Here is a 15239-nt window from a genome sequence, read left to right on the forward strand (position 1 = left end):
CAGGCCAGATGAATTGGTTTTGCTGGATGTTTTAGATCCTGCTTTGCCCTGCCTGGGCTGGGAGACAGCCACACTTCTCCATGCAGCTTAATACATCAGGCATGATGGAAGAGCAGCTTAAGGACCCATTAGCAATGTGGCTGGCAGCCAGGAGTGGATCCAGGTGAGGTGGGGGGGATGTGTAAAAAGCATCGTGGCACCTAAGGACCTTTCATCTCTCCACTGCCACATCTGGGGATGGAGTTTGGCTGGGCACTGAAAATAAGCTGGAAGAGAACATGTGTCAGAGTATCTGACATCACACCAACCCCCTGCACAGGACGGGCTGGAGGTCCGTGGACACCCTGGCTCAGCTCAGCTATAATTGAGGAAGTTCTGGGTGTTTGAGTTTTTCTCCAGCCTGTCAGGAGAAACACAGATCCTTCAGCTGAATCAAGTTCTCACAGAACAGTCCTTGCCCTCCACCCACCTAAATCTTTTTACAAATCCTGAGTTTTTCCCAGCCTGGAAATAGAGACAATGGGAAGAGCACTGCCAGTAGCTTGTGGACAGGCTTTCCTGAGAGGTCCCCACCTGCTTGATGGAAGGTGCTTGGGTTTCTGGGGGAGTGGAGGACTCACTGAGAAACCCTGGGAAGAAGCAATATTAAATTGCACCTACTGGGCAGAAGAGACCCACATTCCAAAGGACCCTCTCATAGGATGTGGCTTTGTGAAAGCCATGGCAGTATCCACACCCAGGAGCAACAAATCCAGAACTGGGGAGAGAGCAGCCCTGGTTCCTTGGTCCCAGCTCCAGACACACCATGCTGCCGGCCCCAAATGATGGCCTGGACCACTACAGACCCCACAAGCACATCCAATGGCTCCTCCCAGCCCAGGCAGCATCCCATGGCGCAGGCAAAGCAGGAGCCCAGGTACTCAGGGAGGAACAGGAAGCAAGATCCTTTATTGTACACAGTACAGAATGTAATGCAGCTTTGCAGGAGATACATAGCCCTGCTTGAATACAGATATTTCAAATCAGTCCTCAGATTAACTCCTTCTGCACTGCAGACCTGCCACACCAAGCAAATGGTTAAAAGCCTGTCCCCAAGTTGGGGTTCCCAAAACCAAATGCTCCCCATGGGTGCAGGCCACTGCAGGCACCACGGGGAGAGCAACCAAGTCATTGTAGAGTTAATCTTCATACTTCCCAAAAAAAAAAAAAAAAAAAAAAAAAAAGGAATGAGACAAAAAAAAAAAAAAAATCACCAACCCCCAAAAAACCCCAAACAAACAAAAAATTCCAACCAAAGCTAACTAAAGAAGAGAAAAAATACCTATACAGCATTTACAACAAAACATGTAGCCTGGTGCAGGGGAGGCAGGTATGGATATATGAGTGGTGGAGGAGTGTTAGGAGGTACAGCAAGGGGTGGGAGGAGCTGGAGGGAAGTGGGGTATTGAGGAAGGGACCCCCATCCCTGCCCACCTCAGCCTTACAGCCCAGCTCCGAGGCCATGCCAAGCAAGGGGAGCGCAGCTGAGCCAGTATCAGGATTCAGCCCTGGCTCCCCTGGGAAAGAGGACTGGAGCAGTGAAATGGAGTGGACCAGATCCTTCGGCAGCCATCCCAGGAAGCCGTGGGCATTGAGGGCTCCCCCTGCCACCAGGAAAGCCATGGCGGCGTCCCCAGAGGCTCCAGGGACAGCAGCCGAGCTGCAAAAAATAGCTTTGCCTTAAAATACAAAAAATCTACAAAAATCAGTTTAGAAACCTTTAGTATTTTCCTAAAACATCCCAAAAAAAAAAAAAAAAAACAAAACCAAAAAAAACAAACCCAAAGAGGGAGTTAGTGTCAGGGTCTCCTCCCCCAAAATGCAACCCATGGCCCGTAGCCAGAGCTGGGGAGGATTGAGGGCACGGAGAGGATGCAGGAGGTTCTATGGGAACAACAGCTTATATGGGGAGGGGGCTCGGGAAGAAGGCAGAAGACTCCTCAGGGTTGGGGTAGGATGCTGCGCACATCAGCCCCGGGGTGCTGGCCCAGGCGGCCCCCCCGCATTCCTCCTCTCTGTGCAAATCAAAGCCCTTTCCACCACACAAGGCAGCTACGCGGATTGTGCTCGATGCAAAGCAGATTGTCGTGACAATTGGCTCGGTAGCCACGCAGCCCAGCCCTGGGGCACTGCCAGAGCTGGGGCCTGGGGAAGAGACTGCAACTTTAGGCTCCCGGCGCCCCAAGACCTCACACTGATGCATGGCAGGAGGTGCCAGCCACGGGCAGTCCTGTGCACTAGCCCTTGGAAAGGAAGGGTGGGAATTCGGCAGCAACACACGTGGGGCGTTTTAAATTCCTCAAATTTGTGTGTGCACCCATGCTGTTTGTCGTTGGGTTTTGGTTTGGTTTTTTTTTTTTTTCCTCCTTACGGACAGCCAAAAATATTCTTTAGAAAACCGTGCTTGCCCCAGGTGGATGCGCTAGTGCCAATGGCTCTGCCAGCCGGCCGAGTCAGTAGGCAAAGCCTTCCGCGTAGGGAAGGCTGCTGCAGGGATCCATCTCCAGGAGGAACGCTGGGCTGTCCTCAAAGTGTGTCAGTGGCACTGTCTCCTCCTCCGGCACTGGACAGTCCGGCTCCGTCTTCAGGAAGGGGCGCTGGTTGTCTGGATAGGCCATGGAAAAGAGGGCGTCGGGGTCACAGACGAATTTATAGACGTACCGCTCGCCGGCGACCTGCAGGGAGGAGGGAGGGCGTGAGAAGTGCCCTGAATGTTACCCCTGCCCTGGGGAAGTACCACACACCTCACATCAGACCTAATCCCCTCTCCTGCTTGCACCCTGGGACAGCAGGGGATGGTCACACCCTGCTGTGTGGGGTCACTCACCTTCTGCATGATGCCCTTCTCATAGTAGTAGCGCAGGGAGCGGCTGAGCTTGTCATAGTTCATGGCTGGTCGGTTCTTCTGGATGCCCCAGCGCCGTGCTACCTATGGGGAGAGAGGTGGCAGCCATCAGGGTTCCAGCCAGGGCTTGAACAGGGATCCTCAAAGGAAATCACAACTGAAATACAGGCTAGAAGCTTGTTTGAGGGGGCTGGGGCAGCTGGAGCGATGGTGTCACCGTGGTCTGGGAGTGGTTCCCCACCTCCTATGATAAATACTCTGTCTGCAACCACACAGCCACCGCCAGATCAAGGGCCAAATCAGAAGCCATTTCATTAGGGAGAGCCTGCCAAAAAAGTGGCTTCAAAATACTACAATTTCCATGCACGGCGCAAGAGATCTCGTGGGTAATTACCCACAGTGCGCAGCTCAGTGCTGGCTACAGCTGTTCCCAATTACTCCCCAAACAGCTTCTTCCTCTGTGTCACCCTCCTGTGGAGCCGCGTGGTTCTGGCACGGAGCCGCTGCTGGAAACCCAGGGCAAAGGATGGGAGCAGCTTGGGAAGGAGGGAGCCATGGTGGAGCGGCAGAACTCAGCAAGGCACAGCACAGAGGAAACACCACCACAGCTGGTGACCACTGCCAGCTTCAGGAGCCAGCACATGTCATGCCAAGAGACAGTGGAAGGTACTAAAAGCAAATTTCTACAGCTGCCTGGTTAGCAGAGATACGTGTCCTGCCTCAAGGGCGAACGGGAAGGCTTGTTGCATGGGAAGGATCCAGGCTTGTTGCATGGGAAGGATCCAGCCTGCTCCTGCATCCCCCACAGGCACTGCCCAGCTCCGGGGCAGGACCCCTCATACCTCTTCAGGCTCGATCAGCTTGAACTCCATGCCCCGGCCGGTCCAGGCGATGAAGTGGGCGTTGGCAGGGTCATCCAGGAGGGTGACCAGGAACTGCCAGAGCTGCAGGGACCCGCGCCGTTGGTAGGGAGGGCCCTCACGGTACAGGGTGGGCTCCTGCTTCACTTTACCTGCTCGCACAAAGACACCTGGTTAAACACTCTGCCCCTCTCCCAGGCTGTGTCACCAGCAGGAGACATGTACAACAACAGTGGTCATCCCCATGCTGAGACACCTGAGCAGGATCAGGCCATGGGATGGGAGGGGAGAGGTGCTGGGATTGGTGCTGCAGGCGGGTAGGCATCAGAGGCAGAGATGGAGCATGGCAGTAATGGCCAAGTTGCCATGTGGGATGATGCTCAGCAGCTCTCAAGAGCACTGTGCCAGCACTGCTTGGCTTTATCAGATCCCAGATCACAGCATTCCCACATCTTACTCTCCATGAACCCCAGTTCCCCTGCAGGCCTCCTGTGGGGTCAGATTCTTACCCTCCAGCCTCTCGGGTACCACGCATGTGTCATCAAAATACAATCTTGTGTCCTTTTCATATGAAAATCCTGTGGGGAAAAGACTCTTCATGAGCATAGGACCCCTCATAGGACTACCCTGGCTGGACCCCAAAGAACCCTGGCTTGGCTGAATCCAGCACAGGACCCCATCCACAGCTCTGGGAGCAGCCCGGTTCCCAGTTATTTCAGGGGCTGAGCCCTGTGCAGCTCTGCCCCCCTCACTGCTCCCAAACCCTATTAGCAGCTCTGTTGGGAGCATTATCCCAGATTACACGGCGCTGCCGTGCCCTTACGGCACGCTCACAGGGGCTGCTGGCTGCTTCTGCGGCCGGTGCCGGCACATGTGGCTCTCCCGGGCCCCACGGTGCCCCCATGGGTGTTTTCTGGGTGCCCAGGGAGTGCTGCCTGCCACAAGTGAGGGGTGGGATGGGGCCACGACACGGGGAGAGTCACTCACCGTCATGGCTGTTGGGGAAGACGTTCCCCCGTAGGTACGAGGACTGGCAGTTAGGCACTTCTGAGGGAGAAATGAAATGACATTAAAGTTGTAAACCCTGTGGGTGCCACCATGGATTTGGCAGCATATTCTTTACCCTGAGCACATCCTGGAATCTTCCCCCCTCCCTACACTCCCTGGTCCACTACATACACCCTCAATATTGGGGAAAAAAAAACTCAGTATGATTTGGGGTGGCACTGGAACTTAGACTGGAGCATGGGCTAAGTCAGCTCGAGTTTTCACATGAAGGGAGGCACTGCTGCGCCTCCCATACCATCTGCTTGGCTGTGCCACCCTCCATCCCGAGGTTGGGGTATTTTTAGGTGCTAAGGCGATTAGAGGATTTTTCCGTGATGCTGGTAGGGTCCAGCAGCCAGCAATCACAGCTGGCCCTAAGCCAGAGCCATGGGGGGGTCCCACCAGGCACTGTGGCACCCCAGCCTGTGGCTATGGCACTGACCACACCACTGGCATCAGGTGAACATTTGCTTTATCCCCTGGCTTTGGAAAAGGAGGAAAGGGAGGAAAGAAAAAGGCAAAGCAACATCTCAGCCCCACAGGGGCTCCAGGATGATACAGCATCCACCAGCTGAGGCTCAACCCTGCCCCTGCCATGCTGATGGTGGAGATGCTCTGCTCCTTGGAGTGGCACTGGTGTAACCCCAGCTGGCACCTGGCTGTCCCCTGACCCACACCCACCTGAGTCAATGCAGTAGTCCCGGGGCTCCTGTTTGATGCCCATGGGGGGCTGGAAGCTGTGGCCAGGGGGACCGGGCAGGCCAGGGCCGCCATGCTCATAGAGAGGGTCATGGTACTCCTGCTTGAATCCCTGAGGGGGGCGGGGGGCAGCAGGGCCCAGGGGCTCCGACAGCTGCCGGTGGTAGATGGGGCGGCTGTCCCCCGGAACCCCGGCCTGCGGTGGGAAGGGGTGGCAGGGCTCGGACAGCTGCCTCTGAAACCTGGGGGAGAAGGACGCGGCGTTACTGAGGAGTGAGGGTCAGCCCTGCCGCCAGCTCCCACCCCAAACCAGAACTGCTTGACAGCTGGGTGCCTTCAGCCTCAAGTGCTCCCAGGGTTTACCCACAGGAGGCTGGGATGGTTCCTCAGAAGTGCAGCCACCTGTGGGGCTCATCCCATGGGGACACAGTGAGGTGCTGAGAAGCCATGTGCCCCTCTAAGCACTGAGCACCCCAAGACGGAACAGCAGGATAACACCTGGGCCATCACAGGAAAGCACTCTGGCCTTCAGGTATCTGGAAAGGAATGAAAAAAGGAACAAAAAACACCCCACAACATTCACATCTCTGTGAACCAGTAAAATCTGTCCCCAGCGTGGGGGGCAGGGGCCAGGGATGCTGCGCATGGGTGGGTGCTTACGCAAAGCCAAATCCACTCCGCAGCTTCAGCCGGCTGCTAATCCGCCTGCGCAGCTGGGATTAAACCTTGAACTCGACAGCAGGGAGCACTATTTTCGGCTCCATGGCGCTGCCACCGCTGCTCTGAGAGCACGGTTTCTGCTGGTGGCGATGCATGAGGGACCATCTCGAGGGGGTGCTGCCACATCCCCTCGTCCTCCGGCACCTTGAAAGGTGATCTTGGATCTCCGTGCCGGCTCCTCTCAGCCGGCCTTGCACCATTTGGCTTTGTAACCGGAGCTCTCCCAGCTGCCGGGCTGGGATTACTCCATTTCCGAGCCATGTCCCTCTGCCCTTCCTGAATGAAACCCAAGCCCCATGCTGGCACAGTGCTTCCCCAAGGGGTCGCAGCCAGCCCCCTGCGCAGCCTGAAGGTCACACGGAGCCCCGCTTTGATGGGGAAGGATGCTTGCCTGCTGTGGGCACATTCCAAGGGCTTCCTTGGCCCCACTGCATGGCCTTTGCCAGGCTGCCACATCTTGTCCCATGCCCATAGGGGTGACACAGTGGCTGTCACAGCAAAGGACATCCGGATGCCATAAGCAGAGCATCTGCTGAGAGCACCCATAGGAGCAAACCCAGGGTGAGGAAAGAGACTGGCAGAGCCTCCAGGGACATGGGAGTGATGGGGAATGGAGCCACAGCTTGCAGAGGAAGAAGGGAACAGGGGTCTCCACCCACAGCCCACAAAACAGTGGTGATGCCACGCAGTGCATGGGGGAGTTCAGGACCACCCCCAGCACATGGGCACACGGGCAGGTCAGAGATGGCCACAGCTCCACAGACCTGTGGGGTTTGGCTTGGGAGGCAGAGCTACAGCAGAATGAGGAGAGCAGAGCCCTGACTCAGGACCATCACCTGTTGGAACATGGGTGGATGCAGGAGTCAGCCTCTGCCTCCCTTGCCTTTCCCAGGAGGGAGGCAAAGGCTCTGCACAATGTTCAGGGACTGGAAGGAGCAGCTCCCTGTTAGCAGGAGAAAGAGCCACAAAATCCCAGTAGGAAGCGGCAAGTTTTGCCACACGGGACTACAGGCAATGACATTTGGCCCACCAACTGCAACCGCAGCATGGGGACGAAGGCAGGAGCATTTCTCTTTCTCCCCCACCCTTTAGGACCACCCCACCCACCCCAGGAGACCCCAAAAAGCCCCCGAGGACTCCTGTGTTTGCTGCTGGGGGGTGGGGGCTGCCTTACCTGTGCTCTGCGGGGTACTGGTTCTCAGACATCATCTTTGGCATGTGAACAGGCGGGTGCGGCGGCCGCGGCACGGCGAAGGGCGGCTGCTGCCGCTGCTCCTGAAGCGTGTGGGGGCCCGGGGCAGCCCCATGGGCAGCTGGCACGGCCGGGGCCGGCAGTGGCAGGGCCGTCCCGGGCTGCCCGGGGGACACCGGCGTGGCGGGCGGCGTTAATGGCTTGAACCCGGCGGGGGGTTTCCTGTCGTAGGCACTGCCGGGGGAGATGGGCCAGGGGCTGACGGTGGTGACACCGATGGGGACAGCACCGCGTCGCACAGAGTCCCTGAGGGCTCTGCAGGCAGCAGTGTCCCCCTGCTACCTACCAGCAATTGTAGAGGCACTTGTCCCCATAGCTGGCACAGAGAGCCTGCTCGTGGCTGCAGGATGACAGCTCCGAGGACGGGCTGGGCAGCTCCCGCTTGATCTTTGCCGGAGGTGGGGCGTGCAGAACCACTGCAAGGACACCGAGGAGGATACAGGCTCACCCACAGGGGAGAGGGTGATGGCAACATCACCATTGCAAGCATCAGCTCTTTGCTTGGGAATAAGGTGCTGAATTATGCCCTGGGAGCACTCAGCAACTGAACCAGGGTCATACGGTGCCCTGCCAGACCCCTACACTGGTGCAGAAGTGAGGCAGGGGAGGGCAGAGTGGGGACAGTTACAGCAGCCCAGGACATTGTTCTCAGAAGGGGAATGGCTCCTGTCTGGGATCCAAGAGGGCCAGAGCAAGGGCTGTGAGAGGGGACCAGGTAGCTTGACAGCAGCCTTAGATGAGACATGTGCTGTCCACCAGCTCCTCAGCGAGTGGAACAGAGCCCAGGTACCAGCGGCTGCCTCCCTGAGACTTGGAGCAAGGGGTGAAGGGGCTTGACAGACTGGAGCTCCAAGACATCATAACAGCAACCCACTCACCCCCACAGGGCCATACCCACTTCCAGAGTTTTTAAGTGGGATCCACTTTCCCATAGCCAAGGTGGCCCAATGGGATCTAGTCCTAGGGTCCCACAATTGTAAGAACTCAAGTGACAAACATCCCATTAAACCCAAATCCTCTCCACCCACTCCCAAGCTCACTTGCTATATATAATTATAAACTGAGTAATATACACTTAAGCTAATTAATTTCTAAAAGCAGGCGCCCTAGGAAAGGGAAAGCGCCTCAGAGATCTGTACCTAAATAGTGCCTCAGAGGAGAGCCAAGACTAATCGGAAGTGGAGTATTAGCTTCATGCGAAGTCTAAACACAGCCCAGCTACACTGGAGAGGAGCAAATAGCTCCAGGACAACTGTTCACAGCTTGCCAGGTAATTAGCTGCTCCCCTAATTTGTCAAAACCTTTAAAGAGCTGCTGACTCCCCTTTCTACCCATCCCCCCCTCGAACGGCCTCAGTACAGCTGGTACCAAGGGCACAAACCCCCCCCAGGAGAAGGATTTGAAACACAAAGCCCAGCGCTGAGCCAGCACAGCCCCCCCACACGCCTTCCACCCGCTCCCAAGCCGGATTTATCCCACTCCTCCTTCCCCCCTCCCCAGCGAGCTTTTGCCACTCTCAGCATTTCCAGCCTTAAAAGGGGGCCACAGGATGGTGGCGGCAGAGCACAGGCACCCCATGAGCCATGGGAAAGCAAAGGGGAACTGCCTTTGGAAGGGTTCCAGCTGCCTAGTGCGGGCATGGCTCTCCCGAACAGGCTCCGTGTTGTTGGAGCGAGTTGTTTTTCCACCAGTCGTACAATGGGGTCTGGTTATTCATTGAAGAGGAAAAAAAAAAAAAAAAAACAAAACAACAAAAAAACCTCCAGTCCCTGAGCAGGCACCACCCTCCATTCACTAACACTTCGTAGTGCTCCATTCATGTGGCTGAGGGAGGGAAAAAAAAAGAAAGGAAAAATTTCCCCAGAGCTTAGCACTGCCATTCAAAAAAAAAGGGAAATGAGCCTTAAGATCCTAACAGAGACCAGCTGTCCAAGCCTGGACTCCGTGCAACGTTTGGATTCCTTGCACAAACACCACGGGGCTGGCCGGCACTGCTCAGCATGACGTGCTCCTATGCCAGGCTCACAGCCAGCGGGGCTGGAGGAGTCTGGGGGGCACCAAGGCCAGTGGTGCAGCTTTTGGGGGAAAGACGCTGGGTTTGGGTCCAAGCAGTGAGCAGCCAGGTTGGAGGAGCTGCCCTGACCTAGCACCCAACACCTCAAAGGAGCACTGGGTGCACAAACACTTTTACCCTTTCCGGTCCTGTCCTCGGCACTATAATTAAAAGCTAAAAAAATATATAAAAACACTTGGAGGGAGCAGCTCAGCTACAGACAGGGCTGGAGAAGATGTGTTGGCAGATCCACAGCAACAGTGAGGACACCCATGGGTGCCTGACAGCCCCTCTGGGATGCTTGAGCCTCTAGAGATGGAGGGACCATGGGGCAGGGGACCAGCCACACGTGTCACTGCTGTGCCCAGCCAGGAGGGGAGGTAGGGGAGACTCAGACAAACCCTCCAGTGCCATACAAGCAGCCAAACTGGAAATGCCCCTAATTCCAACCATCAGATGTCTCCCATGGAAAAGGGTGACACCACAAAGCCACTCAAGTCCTTGAATTCCCAGTGAATCCCTTGGTGAAGAACAGGGCAGGTTACTCCCACTCTCCAGCATGATTGGACTTCCATGAGACTAAGCTTGGAGAGCACTGGCTTCCACTGAATGAGGCAAAGGGAAGGCGACCAAATCACCACTCCCAGCCCAGAGCCACTGGCACCCACTCAAGCTGTCACCTGGGAGCCGAGCGCCTGCCCCTCCATCCCCCAGCGCTACAGGACACACCCAAGGTCACAGCAGGAGAGGAGTCAGAAATAGAAGCCAGGATCTTACTTTCTTTTGTTTAAACAACTCTTCCTCACAAACAAACCTCCCTCTTTCATTTTGGTGTGTAAGAAACTCCCGTGCCCTGCCTGTGGCTGCTGCCACGCACTGCCTGAGCAGGGAGGCCACTAGGAAAAAAATAAAAATCACTTCTTGTGGTGCTTGATCTCCTCAGCATGATCCCATCACTCCTCAGGTACTTAATCAACCAGTGGAAACATAGCACTGTATGTACACCCTTGGCCACAGGACCACATGGCTGGTGAATTCACACCCATGCCCAGCCAGGGGTGCAGTGAGAGCCAGCATGGTGAGCTCTGGGGAGTCACCACGGCCTCCTCACTCTCATGGATGGAACCACTTCCCTGGGCAACTTATAAGCACCAAATCTGGCCTCTTGCCACTTGGTCCAGGGCACCAAGAACAATGCATCCCTCATCTGGAGTAGCCTTGCTTTCCTTACAGTGGGATTTCCTCCCCAGCACAGTGAACCACTGCCCTCCGAATTATTTTGCTACCAAGTCCCAACTTTAAGACCCTGTCTGCCAGGGATCTTGGCTACAGAATTGGGAACAGAGAGTGGGCAGCAGCAGAGCTGCAGGCAGCTATGAGGGGGTTTTAGCAAGGCAAGAAGGAAGCTGCAGTTCTGAACATCTCCAAGACTCCACGTGGCACATGCGGCAATGCTCCCCATTGCAGCGGGGTCCAAATTGAGCTTGGTTTGTCCCTTTTTGCTGCTGTGCCTGGGAATGCAAGATGGGGCACAAGACTGAGGCTTGCTCAGGATAAGAGAGCAGCAGTTTCCTCAGGGAAAAGGCATGCAGCCACACAGCTGCAGAAACACAGTCCAACACGGGTCCACAAACATCCGCAGGGACTAAGAAGGGATTTACCTTTCCCCAGGAGCCAACGGATGCTGAAGTCCAAAGTGACTGCCAGCCCAGGAAAGGCAGCATGTCCCTGCTAGTGAAAGCTGGATGCAGACTGCAGCTGCACCAGAGACATTCTTCTCTCCCTCTCTACGTGGCACACGGTTCAACACCGGAGTTTCTCTCCTCTGGAAACTCTCTAGTGCCGGGTTGCAAGAGCTGTGCTTCCCATTCCCCCCTGCTCAGTCTGAGTCCCCCCACAGCCAGCACTGCAGTAGCAAGAGAAACCTTTGCTTTCTCTCCCCAGGAAAGTTAAGGAAGGTTATTGCTGCAGGGAGTCATGCAGGCAGATCTTTCAAGTGACAAAGTTGTTTCAACACCAAGTCCACAGGCGGAGCAGATCAGTACATTTTAAGAGTCCTGACCAAATAAACACCTTTTTCTTCTCCTCTTTTCCCTGCATCACCCAGAAAAGTTTGTCTCTCCTCTCTAAGCTCTTCAGGTTACAAGGAAAAAGAGACTGCCAAAAGGCACTGGAAACAGCTTCAGCTTCAAGAGCCACCCTCCCACGCACACTGCAGTTTCTACTGCTCCGAGCAAGAGCTGCTGGGCTGTGCTGGGGATGTCAACAGACCCTTGTGTTTCTGACTCCGGGCTTGCCTTTCATCTCAAGGGAGACAGGGGAAAAAACACATCTGAAACTTGGGCTGTCTGGACCAGCTTAATGGCAAGTTTCCCACTCCGAAGTAACTAAAGAGCAATAATTAACATGCATTTGCTGTCGGAGGAGATACCCCGCTGCATGCTGTGACAAAGCTGGAATGAAAAATCTGTTCGACTGCAGGCTAAATTTGATTTCCTTCGAGTTCTGTAGCTGTCTGGCTCAGCAGCAAAACCCAGCCACTGACACCAAGCTACTACTTGCGTTTGCCAGGTAACAACTCAAAACATCCTGATTCCACCCCCGTTCTGCTCCAAGCGACCCTTCGACGCCCCGGAGCTGCACAAGCCCCACACGCCATTTCCCAGCCCCTGCCCTCGCCACTAACCCCAACACAGCGCGGCTCAGAACCAACTCTCGCTCTTATGCAATTCACCAGGGACTGCATTTTCACTGGCCTCCTTTTAAAGACGCTCGCTTGCCAGTGATTAATGCTGCTTAAAGCGGCTCAAGTTTCACTGCTCAGGCTTGCTCCTGCCAGTAGTGCTGGGCCAGGACTCTAAAAAGCTCTAGAAACTGCAGAGATTGTGGCTAACCAAGCAGCCCACCACGGGTTATCTCTTCCACTTGAAAAGGAAAAGGAGTATTTAGAAGCTAACTAATCCACCTCACTGCGAACAGGCATCACGTCTCAGAGGAACCCAGAGAGCAGTTTAGAGATATTTCCATGCATTTGGCCATAATTTCCCCCATTAACCAAAGACAGAACATTGCACATTTCACCTCGATGAACCCAAACCACACATGCTTTCTCCCAAAAGCCCATGATTTCACGTTTCAGCCCCAGGAACAACTGCTTTCCCAAGGAAGCAACTCCAAAGCCAGTGCAAATGTTTGCACAGGCACCCAAACATCTACCCCCAGAGAACAAAAACCCGGAACAATCACTTACAGTTGTCAGACTGGAAATCTGGGACAAACTGTTCATCATCGGGGACCTGAGCTAAAAAAAACAAACAAACAAACAAAAAAGTGGGTTTATGGTGTTTTCAGTTCTCAAAAGGATGCTCGAAGAGAGATTTTACATGCCAAAAGGTGGAGGTGAAGACTTGCCTTCAGCTAGCCAGGCCTCTTGGAGCTGGCTGAGATCCTGGAAGAGCTCTGGAACAGAGTGAAAGACTTATGTGCTCCACAGAAGAGTAAATAGAACTGCCATTATTTGCAGGATTATTTCTAAAACAACGAGCTCGAGGCAAGTGATCTCACAGGGCCGTAGAGGCCACGGCTGCCCGGGCCAGCCCTGCCTACCTTCCGAGTCGTGAGCCAGGTCAGTCTCCAAAAATTTCCTTTTCCTATCGGACCCCGGCCGTCCTCGGCCCTCCTCTGTGCAGGACTTCTGCAAGGAACAGGGTGACAGCGGCCCATGAGGGTGGCAGCCCCCAAGGCTGGGGGTGTCCCCAAGGACAAGGGGGGCAATCCCAAGGATGAGGGGAAGGGGTGCCCCCAAGGTCAGGGAGGAAGGAATCAACAGGGATCAGGGTGGGCAAACTTACCCTGGGGCCCATAAAGGGAACCTGCTGGTCGTAGAAGCCGTCCATGGTGCGGGCGAAGTGGGCAGTGCCCCCGGCCCGCTCAGCATCGACGCCGGCCCGGGAAGGGGGGTCCCGCCCGGGCTCCGGCAGGTGCGCGGCTGGGGGGCGGAGGGGAGGGGGAGGGGGTCAAACTCTGGCCCCTGCCACCCCCTGGGCTGGCTCGGTGCGGGGCCGCCACGCCTCCCCGGGGAGCCAGCCCGCTCCTCCCGTGGCGGGTCGCAGACCCCCGGCTCGTGATGTCACCTAATTACTATAGAAACGGCCGTGACATCACGCGCCGTGGGAGCGGGAGGAGGCAGCGGGGCGGGCCGCCCTTCCCTTCCCTTCCCTTCCCTTCCCTTCCCTTCCCTTCCCTTCCCTTCCCTTCCCTTCCCTTCCCTTCCCTTCCCTTCCCTTCCCTTCCCTCTCACCGCGCTCGGCGCTGCGCCGCAGCCAGGCTCGTTCCCACGCCACCCCGCGCGCCCCATTCATAAACTCCGCCCCCCCTCCCCCCAGCTTCTCCCCCGAGCGCGCGCGCGCTCGAGCGCCAGCTCGCGCGCGCCCCCCGCCATTCACACCGCGCGGCCCGCGCCATTCATAAACACCGCCCCCGCCCCAGGCCCGGGCCCCGGCCGCGCTGCGCCCCGCCGCCAGGCCCCCACGTACCCGGCCGGGGCGCCGCAGCCTCAGCGGCAGCGGGGCAAGCCGGGAGCGGGGCCGGGGATGGCGCGGCGCCTCTCCGAGCCCGGGCACCGCGCTGCCGCTCTGCGCCGGCCCGCAGCCCCCGAGCCAGCGGCCTCCGCCGCGCCCCGCCCCGCGCCGCTTGTTTACCCTCCGCGCTGGCCAATGGGGTGCCGCCGCTCTGCCGCCTGCGCCGTCTGATTGGCTGCAGGGTCGCTCCGCGCCCGCCCGCGCGCCGCTCCGCCGAGCACCATTGACACCGGCTGAGAGGGCGGGGGCGGAGGCCACCAATGGGCGAGCCGGGATTTGCCTGGCTCCGCCCGGAACGTTTTTCATTCATAAAAAAATAGAAGGGGGAAAAAGACTGACGGGTGGGGCCGGGGCAGCGCAGGATTTAAAGGGGCCGCGGCCCTTTGCAGGAGCAGGGATGGGGGTTTAACGGGCGGCCTTGGGGATGGGAGAGTTGGGGCGGGGGAGGGAACAACCCTCGGATCCGAGTCCAGGGTGGCGAGCCAGGACCGGGTCCAGGCACGACGTGCCCAAGAACCTGCCACACAGCAAGCCGTGCAGATCATACGGACCTTGGGCCTCACAGGCCGTGGGGTCCCCTCTGCTTTCTTGCGAGGTGGTTTCACACAGGCGAGGCAGCGTCACACGAGACCCCCTGCAAGCCCAGGGTTAACCCATGCCTGAGTACTGATTTTGGCAGCCTTCCCCTGCAGGCACCCTGGAGCCAGGGTTACCTTTAAAAAGGGGAATGGGAAAAATAGTTCCCACCTGCAAGAGCTTTGGGGCCACATATCCCTCCAAACAGATTCATGCACACACACCCTTGAAGGACACCAAACATCCCAGAGGTTTGGGAATGAATTTAGGACACGATGGTGCTGCTGGGTGCCTGCCAGGCCCCCCAGCTGCAGCATTTCCCTGCTAAGTGCCTCAGTTTCCCTACCTGTAACAACACGGTGAGACCTGCCATGGGGACCTGGCAGTGGCTGCTCAGGGAGGACACAGCAGTTTGCACAAAACAAATGGGCTGTGTGGAGGCCTCACATTGTTGTGGAGAGACACTAGGAAGTTATTGCCGGAGAAGGCAAAAACAAGGTGTTTGGTTACATACTGCACATCTCAGTTCAGGAAGGAGAGGAACCTTCTGCTTGGATCCTGGGAAGCT

The 15239-nt window shown here is 56.7% G+C and overlaps 1 protein-coding gene across 3 annotated transcripts; it reads right to left on the reverse strand.

The window, feature by feature from the left end:
- Positions 1–920: 920 nt before the first annotated feature.
- On the reverse strand, positions 921–14193 carry ETV5 (ETS variant transcription factor 5). Of its 3 annotated transcripts, none has more exons than XM_058844232.1 (13): positions 14051–14193; positions 13367–13503; positions 13122–13209; positions 12927–12974; positions 12766–12816; positions 7749–7878; positions 7385–7636; positions 5473–5732; positions 4732–4791; positions 4254–4322; positions 3727–3896; positions 2867–2968; positions 921–2714 (listed from the first exon to the last, which is right to left on the reverse strand). In XM_058844232.1, exons 2-13 carry the CDS (start codon positions 13409–13411, stop codon positions 2493–2495), a joined length of 1497 nt encoding a protein of 498 aa, XP_058700215.1. In that variant the 5' UTR covers positions 13412–13503; positions 14051–14193; the 3' UTR covers positions 921–2492. The 3 variants fall into 3 exon arrangements, with proteins under 3 accessions (XP_058700215.1, XP_058700214.1, XP_058700216.1); XM_058844231.1 differs by lacking the exon at positions 14051–14193 and adding an exon at positions 13816–13880; XM_058844233.1 differs by lacking the exons at positions 12766–12816; positions 12927–12974; positions 13122–13209; positions 13367–13503; positions 14051–14193 and adding an exon at positions 12202–12206.
- Between the last annotated feature and the right edge of the window lie 1046 nt (positions 14194–15239).

This window comes from Poecile atricapillus, chromosome 8 (assembly GCF_030490865.1).
Source record: "Poecile atricapillus isolate bPoeAtr1 chromosome 8, bPoeAtr1.hap1, whole genome shotgun sequence".
NCBI classification, from domain to species: Eukaryota; Metazoa; Chordata; class Aves; order Passeriformes; family Paridae; genus Poecile; species Poecile atricapillus.